This window comes from Phyllostomus discolor, chromosome 8 (assembly GCF_004126475.2).
Source record: "Phyllostomus discolor isolate MPI-MPIP mPhyDis1 chromosome 8, mPhyDis1.pri.v3, whole genome shotgun sequence".
NCBI lineage: Eukaryota > Metazoa > Chordata > Mammalia > Chiroptera > Phyllostomidae > Phyllostomus > Phyllostomus discolor.
This window is the reverse complement of record NC_040910.2, coordinates 54,252,439-54,270,870: the sequence shown is the minus strand read 5'-3', so window position 1 is coordinate 54,270,870 and position 18,432 is coordinate 54,252,439. Positions and strand designations below refer to the sequence as shown.

At 43.8% G+C, this 18,432-nt stretch overlaps 1 protein-coding gene across 4 annotated transcripts in view; it reads right to left on the bottom strand.

Moving 5' to 3' along the window:
• Positions 1 to 18,432, bottom strand: part of DOCK5 (dedicator of cytokinesis 5) — a 197,792-nt gene that overhangs the window by 139,983 nt on the left and 39,377 nt on the right. For all 4 annotated transcript variants that reach the window (XM_036032697.1, XM_028520001.2, XM_036032698.1 and 1 more), the window contains exon 2: positions 993 to 1,076. In XM_036032697.1, the coding sequence (XP_035888590.1) occupies positions 993 to 1,076 (84 nt within the window). The remainder of the gene's footprint in view (positions 1 to 992; positions 1,077 to 18,432) is intronic.

The following is an 18,432-nucleotide window of genomic DNA, read 5'->3' as shown; positions in this document are numbered from 1 at the left end:
GCCTAGCTGAAGGCAGCAGCTGTGACAGCAGAGTCTGCTGTGCTACCAGGCCGGTGACAGCTCCTTATGGCCAAGTCCTGCTTTCTTGGGTCTCCCTCTTCCTGTCCTGTCCCGGGGAGCTGCGTGTGGATTCTGGATGACACGCACATACACAAGGCCAGACCCTGCAAACCCAGAGCTCCTATTCCAGCAAGGCTCACCCCTTGAAAGCAGTCTGCCCAGCTGCCCACTGGTTCCGCCCTGATGTTCAGAGAATCAGTGGGTCCTAAACATGGCTCTTTGTTTTGATCCTCAACTTCAGTGGCCTGGATACATGTTTCCTGTGCTCTAGGGGCAGGAGACAGGATGGGGATACAGGAGTCCTGCTAGGATCTGGAGAGCTTGAGTTGGACCTAGAAGTCTCAGGTGTGTGGGTGCAGACATCATCTGTGCTTTTGGACAAACTGGGAGTTCTGAGCGCTACCCTTCAGCCCACTCACTGTTAACCAGAACCACCTCCCTTGCCCGACCTCATTGTGGCAAATAATTCTAGAAGGCTTTCTGGACCAGCTGCACTGCTCACCTAATTCTCTGCCAGAAGCTCAGCAATCCCAGGGGTCTCCCCCTCATTTCTCCTGCAGGCTGGCCACATTTAGTGCTGAGCAGAAAGAGCCAATTAATCATCATTGCTTTTTGGAGCCCCCATCAGCCCAGCACCCTGCCTGTCTGTCCCAAGCCAGCCTTGCGTCCGGTCCTTCTGCCACCAGCGCTTGAGCCAGACACAGTCACACACTTTGCTTCTGGTGACTGAGTGTGTTTGTACTCTCGTACTCAGCTGGCTGTTTAGAAATCCCCCTCCATGTGAAATCGTATCACCTAAGGACTTCCTGGATTTTCACACGCACCCCTCAGGAAGTGAAGCATGTTGATATTTGCTCCAAGTGCCTTCTTAATAAAGTCACTGCCATCCACCACCCCCGGTGCCCCGCAGGGTAGAAGGTGTCTGGACTCACCCTCATACATCTCCAGGATGTGAACCGTGTCTCCGATCTGCAGGGAGAGCTCCACATCTTGAGAGGCGTTGTAGTTATAGATCACTAGGAATGAGAAGCAAGGGGGAAATGGCATCAGTGGCAACAAGATTACTAGTCACTCAGCAACATGTTCTGTGGTTAATGAGCTACTTAATCAACTAATTACCCTCTACTTCATGATTTCACGTGAGTGGCCACTAAAAAGCAGAGAACCCCCCGGGGCCCCCATTCCTGGTGTTCTACTGAGATCCGCCACCTGCAAGTCCTGGCTGTGGGCCTGCTGTGGGTGCGCATCATGCTAGAGGCCAGGGAGAGGGCAACGGAACACACAGGCATCGTCCCTGAACCAGGGGTTTTTATTGTCTTCTTGGGGAAAAAGATATTAAACATATTATTACAGAAATAACTACTTAATTAAAATTACTATAAAAGTTATAAAAAGGAAAAACAGACTATGATGAGAATATATTGTGGGGCTTTGCTGGCTGGTCCCCTTGTTTATCAGAGGACAACCAGCCTGCACTGCCAGTGAGCTACGATCTTGCGGGCAGAAGGCACACCGTCTCCCAGCTTCCCCAACGGTGGCTGGTAGCCCACGGGCCATGTGTGAATCCCAGACACCCTCCAATGACAGACTGACACAGTGCAGTGTGGGGACGGCTACCTCGTTCTGGGCACTCTGGGGAACTGCGTTGCCCCAGTACTTTCTGATCAAGGTGACTTAATCACCATGGTCCTTAGGACTGGCAATGACCAGGCCAGACTGTGAACACAACAGACTAACTCTCAGAACTCAGAGAGAAAAGACAGCCCAATTTTCCTATGGGTAAAGCTCTGAAGGGACATTTGACCAAGAATCATAGATGATGGCTGATGTACACACACATCGAAAACCGCTCCACAGCACTAGTCATCAGGGACGTGCAAATCAAAACCACAACACGCTGCCACTTCACACTCACCACAGTGGCTGCAATTTCTGAAGGCTGACAACTGCCTTTTGAAGACAAGAATGTAGAGAAACTGAAACCCTCACACACTGCTGGTAGAAGAGTAAAATGCCAAGCTTCTTCAGAAAACAGTTTGGCAGTTTCTTAAAAAGTTAAAACATAAATTTACAATATCACCCAGCAATGCCACTCCCAGTCACCTACAAGAGAAATGAAAACATGCCTACACAAAAACTCCACATGAATATTCACAGCTGCTGTGATGGGCAGAAAAACGTCCCCTCACAGATACCCAATTGCATTTCTGGACCTGGTTACCTGGTCCATGTTACCTGGTGCGACCAAATAACTAAATAGGTTAAGGACCTTGAGAGGAGGAGCATTTTCTAGATTATCAACATCGGCCCTGAGTACTATCACCTGTAGCCCAGCAAGAGCGAGACAGAAGTTCCCAGAGGCACAGAGAGAAGGCTCTGTGAAGACCGAGGCAGAGAGAGAAGCCACGTGACCTCAGCCAAGGCCCACGACCACCAGCAGCTGGAGGAGCAAAGAATGAACCTGCAGAAGCAGCGCAGCCTGCCAGCTCCTTGACTTCAGACTTCTGGCCTCCAGAACGGAGACAACACATTTCTATTGTTTTAAAGCCACCCATAGGGCTGTCTAACCACCATGCTATACACCTGAAACCCATACAAAATAACTGTCTTGAGGGTTGTCCACGTACAGAATCATGTCATTTATAAAAAGTTGACACTTTTTCTTCTTCCTTCCCAATTTGGATGCCTTTTATTCCTTTCTCTTGCCTGACTGCTGTGGCTAGGACTTCCAGAACTGTGCTGGATAAGAGCGGTGAGTGGGCAGCCCTGTCTTGTTCCTGATTTCAGAAGGAAAGCTTTCAGTTACGCACCACTGAGTATGGTGTTAGCTGAGGGTCTGTCATACACGGCCTTTATTATGCTGAGGCACTTCCCTCCTATACCCATTACACTGAGTGTTTTAATCATGAATGGATGTTGTATTTTATCAAAGGCTTATTCTGCATCTATTGATAAAACCATGTAATATTATCCTTTGTTTTGTTAATGTGGTGTATCTCACTGACCTTTGCATATGTTGAACCATCCTTGTGCCTCTGGAATGAACCCCACGTGATCGTGATGAGTTATTTTGTTAACGTGTTGTATTTGATTTGCTAGATTTAATAATGCTACAAAGCATTATTAAAAGAGATGGAAAAAGACACAATGCAATGGAAGGATACTCTGTGTTCGGGGACTGGAAGAATCACCATACTAAAAATGGCCATTTTACCCAAAGTAATATGCAGATTTAATTGCAGTCCCCATCAAAATCCTAATGGCATTTTTCAAAAAGAAATAGAACAAAACATCATCATATTTGTATGGAACCACAAAGGGCTCTGAATGGCCAAGGCGATCCTGAGAAAAAAGAATAAAGTTGGAGTTGTCACACAACCTGACTTCAAATTATACTACAGGGCTACAATACCAAAACAGCATATTATTGGCAGAAAAACAGACACACAGACCTATGGAACAGAACTGTGAGGCCAGAAATAAACCACAAGCATGTGGGCAAATAGTTTTTGACAAATGAGACAAAAACACACAATAGAGAAAAGAAAGCCTCTTCAATAAATGATGCTGGGGAAACTGGAAAGCCACCTGCAAAAGAATGAAGCTATATTACAGTTTGCCTCCAAGTATAAAAATTAACTCAAAATGGATCAAAGACCTAAATATAAGATCTGAAAATAAATTACAAAGAAGAAAACATAGGTCCTAAACTTATGGCCTTGGTCATAGAGAACATTTTATGAATTTGACCCTAAAGGCAAGGGAAATAAAGGCAAAAATAAACGAAAGGGACTATATCAAATTAAAAAGCTCTGCACAGCAAAAGAAACTGACAACAAAACAAAAAGGGAGCTAACCTAATGGGAGATGACATTTGCAAATAATAGCTCTGACAAAGGGTTAGTATCCAAAATATAGAAAGAACTAATATAACTCAACTCCAAACAATCCAATTAACAAATGGGCAGAGGATCTGAGCAGACACCTCTCCCAAGAAGACATACATATGATCAACCGATACATGAAAAGATGCTCAGCATAGCTAACTCTCAAGGAAATGCAAATCAAAACTACAATGAGATACCACCTCACACCTGTTAGAATGGCTCTTATCAACAAGACTAGTAATAACAAGTGTTGGAGAGGATGTGGAGAAAAGGGAACCCTCATTCACTGCTGGTGGGAAGCTAGACCGGTACATCCACTGTGGAAAACAATATGGTGGTTCCTCAAAAAATTAAGAATAGAGTTACCATATGACCCAACAATCCTCTTTTGGGGATCTATCTGAACAACTCAAAAACATTTATTCACAAAGATGCATGTACCCCTGTGTTCACTGCAGCATTATTCACAGTGGCCACAACATGGAGCCAACCCAAGTGTCCTTTGATAGAGGACTGGGTAAAGAAGATGTGGTGCATATATTCTATGCAATACTATTCAGCCTTAAGAAAAGATGGAATTTGGAACAACATGGATGGACCTTGAGAATATTGTGCTAAGTGAAATAAGTCAGACAGAAAAAGCTGAGAACCATGTGACTTCATTCATGCATGGAATATAAAACTGAAACTCATAGACACAGATAACAATATGGTGGTTACCAGAAGGAAAGGGGTGGAGGATAGTAGAAGGTAAAGGGGGCCAAATACATGGCGACAGATGATTTGACCTTAGGTGGTGAGCACACAATACATTATACAGGTCATGTGTTATAAAAATGTGCACTTGAAATCTATTAGCATCCTATTAGTCAATGCCATCCCAATAAATTTAATAAAATATTACAAGTAAACTATAACTGAAAAATTAAAAAAATACATAAAATCACCTTGTTTTTAGCCTTTTATTAGGAAAGCCAATATAGCAACATTGTTTACAATAGCCAAAAACTGGGGACAATCTGTTAACTGATGGATGAATGAAGGGATGTGGTCTGTCCACAGTGAAATATTACTCAGTAATAAAAAAGAATGAAATAAGAACACATGCTACATCATGGATGAGTTTCCAAATCATTGTGCTAAATGAAAGCCCTGTGAAAAAACACACTGTAGAATTCCATCTACTTGCAACATCCAGAGCAGGCACAGCTGTCAGAGACGGCAGGGCAGATCATTGGCTGCCTGGTGCTGGGGTGGGAGTAATGACTGAGTGCTGCAGGGTGCTTAGCAGGTGATGGACACGTCCTAACACTGGGTGGTGGTGGTTACTCAGCCCTGTAAATTTACCCGAAATCACTGAGTTGCATACATCAAATGAATGGATTTTATGGGATGTAAATGATACCGCAATATTTTTTTAAGTAATTAGATTTATGTCTTGTCCTCACTCTCGTCATGAATGATCTTCATCCTTCCAGGAAAATAAAACCAACTTAGAGATTCAGTTCCGACCTTTCACCCAACAACCAGAGAACCTATAATACCCCCATCTTGCAGCTCCAATAAGCACGAGGTAGTCACTGATCCCAGGAAGGGGATTAAAATGGGCCACTGGGCAAGGTGCTTACCTTTCCTGAGCCTCAGTTTCCATATTAATAATGTGGTGCATGGCACCCACTGCACTGTCCCCATCACTGCTGACTGTGGGTACTACCCCTCCTTCCTGAGCCTGCAGCACATCCTGCATCTGCAGCAGCAGGGCCCTGGGGGGCTTGTCCCTGCATCATAGTCGCTGTCCACGGGTGAGTGGCAGGGTCATACCTCCGGCACAGCTGTTTCAAGTGGCCCCTCTGTTTTACAGGAAATGCCCAAACAGTGTTCTCCTGGAGTCTTGGCACAGAAGCCTAGATTCCTTATGTTAGAATTTATTTACTCTCGAGCTTTTAAACTGGACTGTGAATCAGAACATGGATAAGCTGATGAAACGGGTGAGGAGAAAGTACACCAAATTCTGTAGTCAGTTCCCCACCCCTAGACCTTTCCATGGCCTGCCACCAGCCCACAGCTGCCATTCCACTGAAGTTCATCTCCTTCATCCGACTGCTAGCTGACTGAAATGTTTTGCCCACTGAATATAGGGCTGGTTTTGTATAGAAAATATAGCTCTCACATCCTTGGCTGCCCCTAGTCCCCATGCACTGTCTTCCATTGACCTGGGTCCTCCCACCACCACACGCAGAGAGAAACAGGAAGTTTCTGAAGGTGAGGCTGCAATTTGGCCACACGTTGGGTAATGACCATGCTGCATCTCTTCTCGTTATTAGTCATCAGGACAGCGGGCAGCTCTCAACGGTAGCTCACAGAACTGGTAGCTCCAGGCACAAACACCTCCCCAGGACTGTTGTACACGTGTGCACACGCATGCTTACACATATGCACACACCCCACAAATGAGCAATCCCTACCCTTTTTGGCACCAGGGACCATATTTTTAAAAAGATTTTATTTATTTATAGACAGAGGGGGAGGGAGAGAGAAAGAAGAAACATCAATGTGTGGTAGCCTCTTGTGCACTCCCTACTGGGGGCCCAGCTGCAACCTAGGCATGTGCCCTGACTGGGAATTGAACCTGTGACCCTTTGTTTTGCAGGCCAGTGCTCAATCCATGGAGCCACACCAGGCAGTCAAAGACTGGCCAGGGACCGGTTTTGTGGAAAACAATTTTTCCACAGGCTGGGGTTGGAGGATGGTTTCAGGATGATTCAAGTGCTTTACATTCAAGCTCACCTCCTGCTGTGCAGCCCAGTACCTAACAGGCCCAGACTAGTACCAGTCTGTGGCCCAGAGGTCGGGGACCCAACCACAGACCAATAAGTTTCCTCAAATCCTAGATCCTCAGCCTGACAATCAAAATGTTCCAAAAACTATCCCAGCCTTAACTGTCCACCTTTGTCACCATTAGTTGCCATATACCACCCTCTGCTCTAATCAACTCTGAACACTTCTTCCCTAAATTCTGTGCTCAACCCATGGTTTATCCCTGCCTGAAACACCAGCTTATCTTTTTCTTCATAACAGTCCAAAGCCCACATTCATGCACGATTTGACCAATGACTACTGACTCCCTGTGGGCCCACATGCCTCTTTTTTTCTGACATCCCACAGTATCTTTTCTTTCCAACACAGTTTGGCTTTCTAATCACAGATCACCTTGTGTTAGCACCTGCCACCAATCAGAAGGGAAACCCTTCCCAAAGGGGGACCTGGTCCCAGAGGACTTTTGTGTCTTTTATACTTCATGGCACTGCATTAGACACTGAGAAGGTGCTCAAGGCACAACAGTGACTCTTATAAAACCCACCAATCAATTCAGTGATTCACCACTTCTTTCCCCAAATCTCAGCTGCTATGGCTCCCCAACTCTAATGATGGATATCAATATCGCTTCTCCTGCCACTTTGCTTATTATGCAAGAGAGAACCTGCCTTCCCAACTGAAGCTTTTGAAGAGATTCCCATGGGAAGCACATATCCCTTCAACAAAGCCTTCCACTGAAGGGACAGTTTAGAGGACATTTCATGTCATTGGGCAAAAGTACCAACAAGCCTTCTAGCAGTTAGCACTGTCATATATTCATTCCAGCTGCGCACTTCAGACCCACCCCTCCCTCAGCCCCTCCTTAGGACACCGCATTTCCATTGCATTTTTATGGTTTCCCTTCCACATGCAATATAGTAACTGTGTGGAGGGGATGCCACACACATTATTGAATGAGGAAACAGAGACTCAGACAGGGTGAGCACCTTGCCCCAAGTAACTCAGCTTTACAAACAGCCAAGCTATCCCTAGGACTGATCCTGTGAAGAGCTGCTTGTCACAGTGTACCAGGTGGGTCTGTAAGGTGGAGGTTGCCCCGGAATAGCTGGAAATAGAAGAGCCACACAGGTTCTCAACATGTCTCAGCCTTTGGTTTCTCTCATTAAATGAGAACCCAGCTTCCAAGAACAAGCTTTGTCATGGAAATCCATGACTGGTGATCACGGTGTCTGTGAGTCTGGTGCTATTTCGGGAACAGACTCACAACCAGTGCACTCGGTGGGGATCATGTTTTCTCTTTGGAATGTGCATAATTTGTTACAGAGAAAGGGGAAACAAAGGAACCCCTTCGAGTTCAACAAAACAGAACTGAAGATCAACTCTACCCCTTAAATATGCATGGCCTTGGATGAATTGCACAGCCTGGGCCTCACTTTCCCATCTGTAAACTAGGCTTGGGACCAGGCGGCTCCACAGGACAAGGTCCCTGTGGCTCCAACATCCTCTGTTTCGTGAGGTGATGATAAGAGGCAAGAGAAACAAGTTTTGCCATTCTGCACTAGCAGGCACCACCACAATCTCTTCTTTTGTCTGAGGAAACTAAGCAAGAGTGGGGAGTTGCTGGTTATCTCCCGTGGCTGTTACGTGCAAGGTTGGGAAAGACGAATTGCTGGAATTCTTCCTTAAGCGGCTTACTGACTGTTTATATCACCAAAGTGTATTTCTGCAGAGCCAAGAAGACAAGACAGCCTATCTACAAATGTGAAATAGTTTGCATTTTATCAAATCTTATATTTGGCCTTTTCTTTTAAGCCAGGCTTTTATGAAAGAGGAAAAAAGAAATTTGAGGTTTTAGGATTATGCAACAGCAATAAAAAAGGAGAATAGATTTATAGGCCCCTAAATGCAGATCAGATTTGATGAAAAGTCTGTGGGTTGCTGGTATTTAATCCTTCTAATAAATTAGGTTCTTTCATGAATCCTCAAATTACAACCCCTTGAAGAATACCTAAAACACAACATTTCCTGTTAGTCTTTTGGTCAAATCTACAAAAGAAAGATTCAGTGAACCAAACGAAGTCCCAATTTGAGTTGTATACTATTGAGAGTATTAAAAAGGTCATCAGACTTCATCTTTTTCATTATTATCATGATCTGCCTACTTTCAGCCACTGGAACTACAAACGTTAAAAGGGCACATCTCATCTTCGACCTCCTCCCTGGGTTTAATGCAATGCTGCCCTCCTCCAAGCTCCAGCAGACTTTTTCCTTTTGCTCTTCAATCCCCTTCAACAGCAGGATGAGATGCCTGGCACGCAGAGTCTCTGGTCAGAACTCTCCAGGCCAGGGCTATCAGGTAGGCACTTCAGCTTACAATTCTCAGCACCACTCACTACTCCACAAAAGCACGTCACACAGCAATCTTTATTTCGTCACCTAGACTCTCCCAGAGGGGTGAGGCCAATTTATTGGTTATTCTTTAGAGCAAGAATTTTCAATCTTTTTCATATCATGGCACACATAAACTACTAAAATTCTGCGGCACACCAAAAAATATATTATTTTCTTGCCTATCTGATAAAATAGGTATAATTTTGATTGATTTACAACAATAATTACCTACTTTTTTGCTCCAAAGTGACTTTAAAAAAATCAGGTACCTTTAAGTGTATATAAAGATTTCTGGTACCAAAAATTAACCAATCAGACAAAACCTTATTATGCAATGTGACCAATAAGATGCAACTCTATTACATGATCTGAATATTTAATGTTTAAGACAGGGCATTCGCATTGGATGACTACTGTGTTGGCTGATGTCATTTTTTATTTCATAATCCAAGGGAAAAGAGGTCAGGGCCCCTGACCAAACAGTCAGGTATTGCATGTTCAATAATTCTTGCAGCACACAAGCTGAAAGTCACTGCTTTAAAAATCTCTATTTTTCTAGCCAAGGAGGCATAGGTAGACACACTATGCCTATGCCTCCTCACACAACCAAAAGGACAACAAAAAATTAAAAAAAAAAAAACAACCAACCAGAACTGACCAGAAAATTGAACTGTATGGAAATCTGACAACCAAGGAGTTAAAGAAGAAACATTCATCCAGACAGAAGAAACACAGAGACAGGGAGCTGGGATGGAGAAAACACACGGCAAGGCAGCGGCTGGCAGACTGGGTGAGGTGGCAGCTGGCAGAGCAGGTGAGGTGCCACATTTGCATGCAGATACAATGGGAGGAACAACTGGGGAGTGAGACAGACCACTCAACCCAGGGTTCCAGTATGGGGAAATAAAGCCTCAAAACCTCTGACTGAAAAAACCTGTGGGGGTTGAGGCAGCAGGAGAAACTCGCAGTTTCATAGGAGAGTTTGTTGGAGAGACCTACAGGGCCCTACAACATACCCAAACCTGCCCACCTAGGAATCAGCACCAAAAGGGCCCAATCTGCTTGTGGGTAGTGGGGAAAGTAACCAAGAGACAAACAAGTGGCACTATTCCCCTATCGGACCCCTCCCGCACATACAGTGCCACAAAGCAGTGACATGGGTTTCCCAGCCCTGGCAACTATCTAAGGCTCCACCCCTTACTACATAACAATTGTACCAAAACAAAGAAATATGGCCCAAATGACAGAACAGATCAAAGCTCCAGAAAATATACAACTAAGCAACAAAGAGACAGCCAACCTATCAGATGCACAGTTCAAAACACAGGTAATCAGGATGCTCACAGACATGGTTGAGTATGGTCACAAAATAGAGGAAAATGTGAAGGCTATGAAAAGTGAAATAAAAGTAAATATACAGGGAACTGACAGTGATGGGAAGGAAACTGAGACTTAAATCAACAGTTTGCACCAAAAGGAAGAAATAAACATTGAACCAGAACAGAATGAAGAAACAAGAATTCAAAACAATGAGGAGAGATTAGGAACCTCCAAGACAACCTTAAACATTCCAACATCTGAATCATAGGGGTACAAGGAGGAGGAGAGGAAAAAAGAGCAAGAAATGTGGAAAACTTGTTTGAACAAATAATGAAGGAGAGCTTCCCCAGTCTGGCAAAGGAAATAGACTTCTAGGAAGTCCAGGAAGCTCAGAGAGTCTCAAAGAAGTTGGACCCACAGAGAGTCCCAAAGAAGTTAGAAGCCCACACCAAGGCACATCATAATTACACTACCCAAGATTAAAGATAAGGAAAGAATCTTAAAAGCAGCAAGAGAAAAGGAGATAGTTACCTACAAAGGAGTTCCCATTAGACTATCAGCTGATTTTTCAAAAGAAATCTTACAGACAAGAAGGGGCTGGAAAGAAACATTCAAACTCCTGAAAGGCAAGGACCTACATCCCAGATTACTCTATCCAGCAAAGCTGTCATTTAGAATGGAAGGGCAGATAAAAAGTGCTTCCCAGATAAGGTCAAGTTAAAGTTCATCATCACTAAGTTCTTATTATATAAAATGTTAAAGGGACTTATCTAAGAAAAAGAAGATAAAAATATGAACAGTAAAATGACAAACTTATAACTATCAACAACTGAACCTAAAAATGAAAACGAAAACAAAAACATAAATGAACTAAGCAAACAAGCAGAAATGAAGATCATATGGAGGATCATCAGTGGGGAAGGGGAGGGAGGAAAGGGAGAAAGAGTACAGGGAATAAGAAGCATCAATGGTAGGTAGAAAATAGACACGGGGAGGTTAAGAATAGTACAGAAAATGTAGAATCCAAAGAACTTATACGTATGACCCATGGACATGAACTAAAGGGGTGTGCAGGGTGGAGGGGAATAAAGGGGGGAAATTGGGAAAACTGTAATAGCATAAACAATAAAATATATTTTAAACAATTTCTATTTTAAGGATTATGACTATTTGTGGATAGAATCAATAAATATCTTTAACTGCAGAGATTATTTCACAGACATAAACTCAACTACAGTCTATTTCCTAACTGGTACCAAGTGATTACTATAAGCCATATCATTTAAATTAATAGTAAATTAAATTTACATGAATATTTAAAGGAGAAAGGCTGCAACAAAGCAATTGAAGATTATAGAACAAAAAGTCTACGTTCTACACACACGGGCAGCTTTTCCCCACAGCTTCCAATCTAAACCATGGCAGCAACGGTGAACTCTTCACATGGTTTTGTGAAGCTGGAGAGGCCGGCAACCAGAGCTCCCAGGACAGTGACTAAACCTGGGAAACACTTCGTTAACACAGTCACCTTCCTGCTTCCCCTTCCCCTTTCTTGTCCTGTCCAACTTCTGGCTGAGCATGGTGAAAATCCACAGAGACGGATACTGCCCCCTCACCACTAAGCCAGAGGAAGTTATTCAATGAAAACCAGGAACCAGGAAGGACCATAGAGATAACAGAATAAGCTAGTGTTTGTTTGTTTGTTTGTTTCTCTGTTTGTTTGTTTTTAGACAGGGGGACGGTGGGGAGGGAGGGAGAAAAAAGGGAGAGAAACGTCGATATGAGAGAGAAACCTCGATCGGCTGCCTCTCACATGCATTCCAACTGGGGATCGAACCCCCAACTCAGGCATGTGCCCCAACCAGGGATTGAACTGGCGACCCTTCGCTTTGTGGGATGATGCTCAACCCACTGAACCACACTGGTCAGGGCAGAATAAGCTAGTCTTAATAGTTTTTCAAAGGTAAAGGATGTTGGACAATGACATGCAGGTGTCCTTAAAGACAATGAAAGCCAGCCACCTTATTGCAAAGACCTAGGGGCAGAGCTGCCCTAAGGAGCAGCAGCAGCACAAGCAGGGAGGAGTGCCCTGCTTGAGCCGTGCCCTCCCTGCCCCTCACAGGCACAGTGCAGGGCCCGCCGAGGCTCTGCTGCTGTCAGACCATGGGTGATGCCTGCTCATGAACTCGCCACAGCACTGCCAAAGCGGGGAGGACACAAGAGGCACACGTCTAACGTCACTCATGCCTGCAGTTCCTTTCACTTCTATCTGATCTCTTCCTTGTTACAAAGTAAGAGGAAAAAATCTGAGAGCAACTAAGGCAGGGTTTTAGAAGATGTAAAAAAACAAACAAGCTCAGCACACCTCCCCAATCACACATTCTTATCATCAGGTTCTTTGTGGTATACACTCTAATAAATTAAACAGATCTAACAAAAATGGTTCCAGCTAAGACTGTGTCAGGTTCACTGATTTGTCTTTCAGACAGAAGTTACAAATGAAGCACAGAGAATGTGAGGATAAAAGCCAAATTCTTGTGGGATTGAGCACACTTGGAAATTACGGTGAAAATGTGACTATTTTCTTGCATACCTATATGAACTTGAGGCGAAACACCATTCAGGGAATGATCCCTAACCAGGCTGTAGAAGCTACTAATTTAAAATCATCAGCCTGAAAATGCAAATACACCAGCAGCGCCTTGGACCTGGGCTCACAGCTCAGCAGGGCTGGACCCAGGGCAAGCCCAGCCATGCCCACTGCTGTGCCTGGGGTCACAAACAGCACTGCAGCTTCTTCAGCGTTAAATATACCACAGTCACTCCTACTTACTGAAAGGGCAGTGAGCAAACATGGGCATGTTGCTGGGAGGGAAGGCGAATGAGAAGAGCCGGCCAGCAACCGAGGAGACCTGGGGACTCAGTCAAGTCTGCCTGACTCATAGTGGAGGAAATGGAAGCTCTGGTGGTGGGGGGAAGGGACAGGGAGGAGGCAGTGGTGGGTGGGATTGCGCTGCATGCACTGTAGGCCAAGGTAAAGCAAAGTTGCCATCAGGCCAGTGAAGATACTTTCTGCAGCTTGGCTAAAAAACTACCATTCTGGAGGCTCAGACTCCAGGTTCCTCATCAATAAAGTGACATTTTGTGAACTGGTATTTTGTCTTCCTCTGAGGATTGTTGTGTGAATAAAATGAGAAGAAACATAAAAATGAGTAACCCTCAGTCATATCTTTGGAACCAAGCTGTTTCAGAAGGAAAGACAAGTACAAAGAGACTGACTCACAGACATAAGACTGGCTGATGGCTGTCGGGCGGGAGGACGCTGGGCCAGGCGCAGGAATGGAGCAAAGGAAAAAGAAAGAGCACTCCCGGACACAGACAACACGGTGGTGTCTGCCCTCTTGCAGGGCGGGGATAAATGGTGACCAGAGGAGACTTGACTTGGGGTGGTGAACAAGCACTACAATATACAGGTGATGCACTGTCAATCTGTGCACCTGAAACCTGTACAACTTTTTTGACTGGTGTCACCTCAATAAATTCAATAAAAAGGAAAAAAGGTAACTCTGGGCTAATCTATAATCTTGAACTGGAAATATTAGTATGAATTAGGAGTATTTTTCTTTCTTAAAGTATATGTATCTCACTTCCACATGTGGGCACCCATTAACCCATTGGAGACCAGATAAACTATCTTGTCTTCAGCAACTAAAACAGTGGGCCACCCATATGACACAGTGGGTTTTAGATATCGACCAGCGTGGGAAGTCAGGGAGAGATGCCCCAGAGGCAGTCCCCAGACAGAGGAGGGCCTTCTACTGGAGCCTCCGCTCCTAGCTGGAAAAGTCTCCAAGTCAAAGTGCAGGGAGGAGCGGCCTTAAACAGAGCCCAGCCGCGACCTCAGAGGAGAAGAGCTGAGAGTTCAGGGAGATCAGGCAACCTGACAAGCAAGGCAGGGCATCCGAGGGGGGTGGGCGGAAGACTTTTCCCAGTGAGTCCACCAGTCACGCCAATCACGCCAATCACGGCTGAGGTCCAGGGGAAGGACCAATGGAAACACTACAAACACACAGAAATGGCTCCCAGCCCTTCCTTGGGGCTGGGGCAGTTCACACTCTCCACAGCGTGAGTCGAGAAACGCTGCTGTCTGTTACCACGGAGCACCGTGCCCCAAGAATAGTGCCTTGCCCTGAGCGGGGTGGCTTGGTGGGTTGGTGGGTTGGCTTGCACCCCAAAGTGAAATGTTGCAGGTTTCCTCCCCAGTTGGAACGTGCGAGAGGCAACCAATCAATGCTTCTCTCTCACATCAAAGTCTTTCTCTCTCTCTTCCCCTCTTCTCTGAAAATAAATAAAATCTTAAGAAAAAAAAAGGAATATCGCCTTGGTAAGCAACCAAACTGGCCCTGGGCTACAGGCTGTGCTGGTCCCATCTAACAAAGAACAAATGTGAACCCGAGAAGAACAAAGATTTCCTCGCAACTTAACTGCCAATGAGATAACATTTACAGTGTCAGACATGCAGTTTCACATCACCAGGCATGAAGGAAGGGGGAAGTCTCATACACAGGAAAACATCAATCAATAGAAAAAGATCCACAAATGACAGATCAGGCCATAGAACGAGTCCCAGTTAACTGAAAAGAACTCAAATCATACAAGGCATGTTCTTGGACTAAAAAAGAATTAAATTAAAAAACTAGTGACAGAAAGACATTTATAAAAATCCCCAAATATTTGGAAACTAAATAATACACCTCAAAATAACCCAGGACTATTAAAAATCAAAGTAATCCACCACATTAAAATGAAAGAAAAAGAAAAAATGATAAGCTCTATAAATGGAGAAAAGGCATTTGATAAAATCTGATATCCATTCATGAGAAAAACTGTCAGTAAATTAGGAATATCTTCAATCTGATGAAAAGCACACCTGATACACCTACTGCTAAACATTAGACCAACTCATCAACTGTCCACCTGCTGCCTTAGCACCGAGCACGAGGCAAGGACGCGTGCCCTCGTTACCATGCCCCACACTGCAGCAGCGGGTCTGGCTAGAGCAATAAGAAGTGGGGAGAGGGAATACATTACGTCTGATTTAATTTTAGGACAAATAAAAAATCTAAATTTCACAGACTATATTTCACTATTACCGTTTTACAACTGTAAAAACTCACCTGAATTCCACTTTCTTTTCACACACACTTGAAAATAATCAAGAGTAGAAAAGTAATCATACACATTCAATGTGCCTCTCAAGTTATCCCCAAAGTGTTAAAATATTTTCGGTATAAATGTTCATAAAAAGAATATATTACTCATAAAATATAATGACCTAACTTACAATACAATCTAAATGTCAATGGCAAAATAGCATTTATCCAACCAGAAATCTAGGCTTGCTTGTTTTCTGGCATTGAATAATAGAAATCACTGTAAAGCTAGTGGAAAATATATTTCCTGGTTTTCCCCATTAGCATATGACATTTTATTTCACTATTAGTAAGTAGTGACCCAAATAATTATATTTGCTCCAAATGGAAAGTGTTACGGTTCCAACTTCTGCTTCTACTCTGTGAACCACAAGAAGAGAAGGATAAGATCAGTCACACACTTACAAGAGCTGCACATCTCACACACTCACATTTCACTGCACACTCACCCCAGCCCACCCCTCTGCCCCCGAGGAAATTTACAACATCAGGGGGAACAAAAACAAAGATAGGTCGATGTCAGTGAGATGACTAGGGACTTGACTCTACGAGTCACTCAGGTTTGATACCTATAGAGTCATTTGAGAATTCTCTCATTTCTGCTCCCACCATTCTATCTTTTCTTCATCTAGAACTCGGATTACTGTGCTGGGTCTTAGCTGACTTCCCTGCCTCCAGTCTCACCTCACACATAAATTAAGACGATAATAACATTTAAATCACAGGGCTATTGTGGAGATTAAATAATATTTCTAAAGCATTTAACCAAGGGAAGAACTGGCAATTCTTGGTATTACAACACCATTCGGCAAAACTGTGCCCCTCTAAAGACTTCTTTACATTACATATAATGTCTTATTCCCCAGCTTGAAAATCTTCCAATAGTTCTGTGTTTTCTACTAATGCATGTAATTTAAGTATTTTCAAAGCTCATTCCTGAGCCTTTTGTGTTCCCCTTGCTCGAATGGCCCTCTCTGCTTACCTCCACTGGACCAAATTCTATCCATAAAGTGGACTTACAAGGCCAACTCCACACAGGCAGACCCAGTTGCCCCAGTCTGCGGTGGCTGCACCACTTTGGGGATTACGGCACTCTGCCTACTAGACCTAAGTTACAGCTTAATCAACACAACCTGCTGTGTGATGGCCCGCCCAGGTCCTGCAGGGGCTCCATGCAAAGGGGAACCCAGCAAGCAAAGGCTCCCTGTGTCAGAGCTTTCTTAAAGAGGGCTACTCAACAGTATATTAGTCTCTGCTTAGGTAAATGGCAAGACTTTCCCCCTCATGGAATCTCTTCTGAAGGGAACTGTGAGTGGGTCTGACGGTGCCCTTCAGTCTGGTCCTGTCTGTTCACCACTGCGGACCGATCCGATGTCTGTCCTTACCTGGTACTCTGGTGTTGTCAAAATTTCCTCCGGGGCAGGGGTGGGGTGGGGATGGATGGGAGTATGGACTGAGTGTGGGCATGTGATGGGTGAATATGCCAGGCACAGGGGAACTGGATGGCACAGCTCACAGAATAGGGCCTATTCCAGGCTCTCTCTGCCTTGACATTTCTCTTGGGAAGGGCAAAGTTGGCTGCCTATGCTTACAGCCATATTTTCCATCAGTTCTCTGCCACTAATTGGCAGATTGAATGATAGTGTTATTATTACAAATATTTGAATCTAATATTTTGTCATCTTATTTTATGTTTTCAATTTTCTGTGTTTTGTTTTTGTCTTTTTTTCTCTCGTTCTGTGGTTTTCAGTTTCCTTTTTCCCCTTCCAGTAATAGAATAAGGTAATTCTGTGTATAGAGAGGCTTTATAAGTATTTGATAAAAATTGGAAAGAACCCGAAGATCCTCCAATAAGAGAATGAATAAACAAGCTGTGGTACACCTATCCATACAATGGGATTTCACTCAGCAATAAAAAGGAACAGCAACTTATATAACATGAACGAATCTCACATGCATTCCATTAAGTGAGAGAAGCCAGACTCAACAGGAGACGTACACACGGTACGATTCCATTTAAATGACACCCTGTGGGAGGTACCAGGGGTGTCCAGGCTGCAGCCTGCAGGCCCCATGTGGCTCAGGATGGCTATGAACACAGCCCAACACAAAATCATAAATTTACTTAAAACATTATGAGACTTTTTTGTATGATAACATGTCACAATGTATTTAATGTGTGACCCAAAGTTGCCAAAAGCTTGGACACCCCTGACTGGGACCACAGCAAAGGAACAGACCAGTGGTTCCCGAGCGCTGGGATCAGAAAGGAAGTTGACTGGAAAAGGGTGCAGGAAACTTCTGTGAGGCTGTGGCAGCAGCTGCACAACTGAATGCGTTTGTCAAAATTCACAGATCTATGCATTCAAAAGGGTACATTTTACTGTGAGTAAATTATACCTTGATTTTTAAAAATTAAAAAAACACAAAATAAGTTAATTGTATTCGTGATTGCTTTGCCACTTTAAAAAAATCTCTAGCACCTACACATCTCTTAATTATCCATACCTTTAATTAAACATTAACCAACTGATGTGAGAGAAAACCAGTAAACCTTTAAATCCTGAGACCCTTCCTCAAACCTGGCAGTTTCACTGAATAAGATAATACTAATTGGTTATTTTTCTATTATTTATCTGCTTTTCCAAAAATTACTGTTGCTTGCTATTTTGTGGCTATATTTAAAATAATTACTTCTGTATAATCTTATGTCTAATTGGTTTACCACTAATCTTTTTATAACA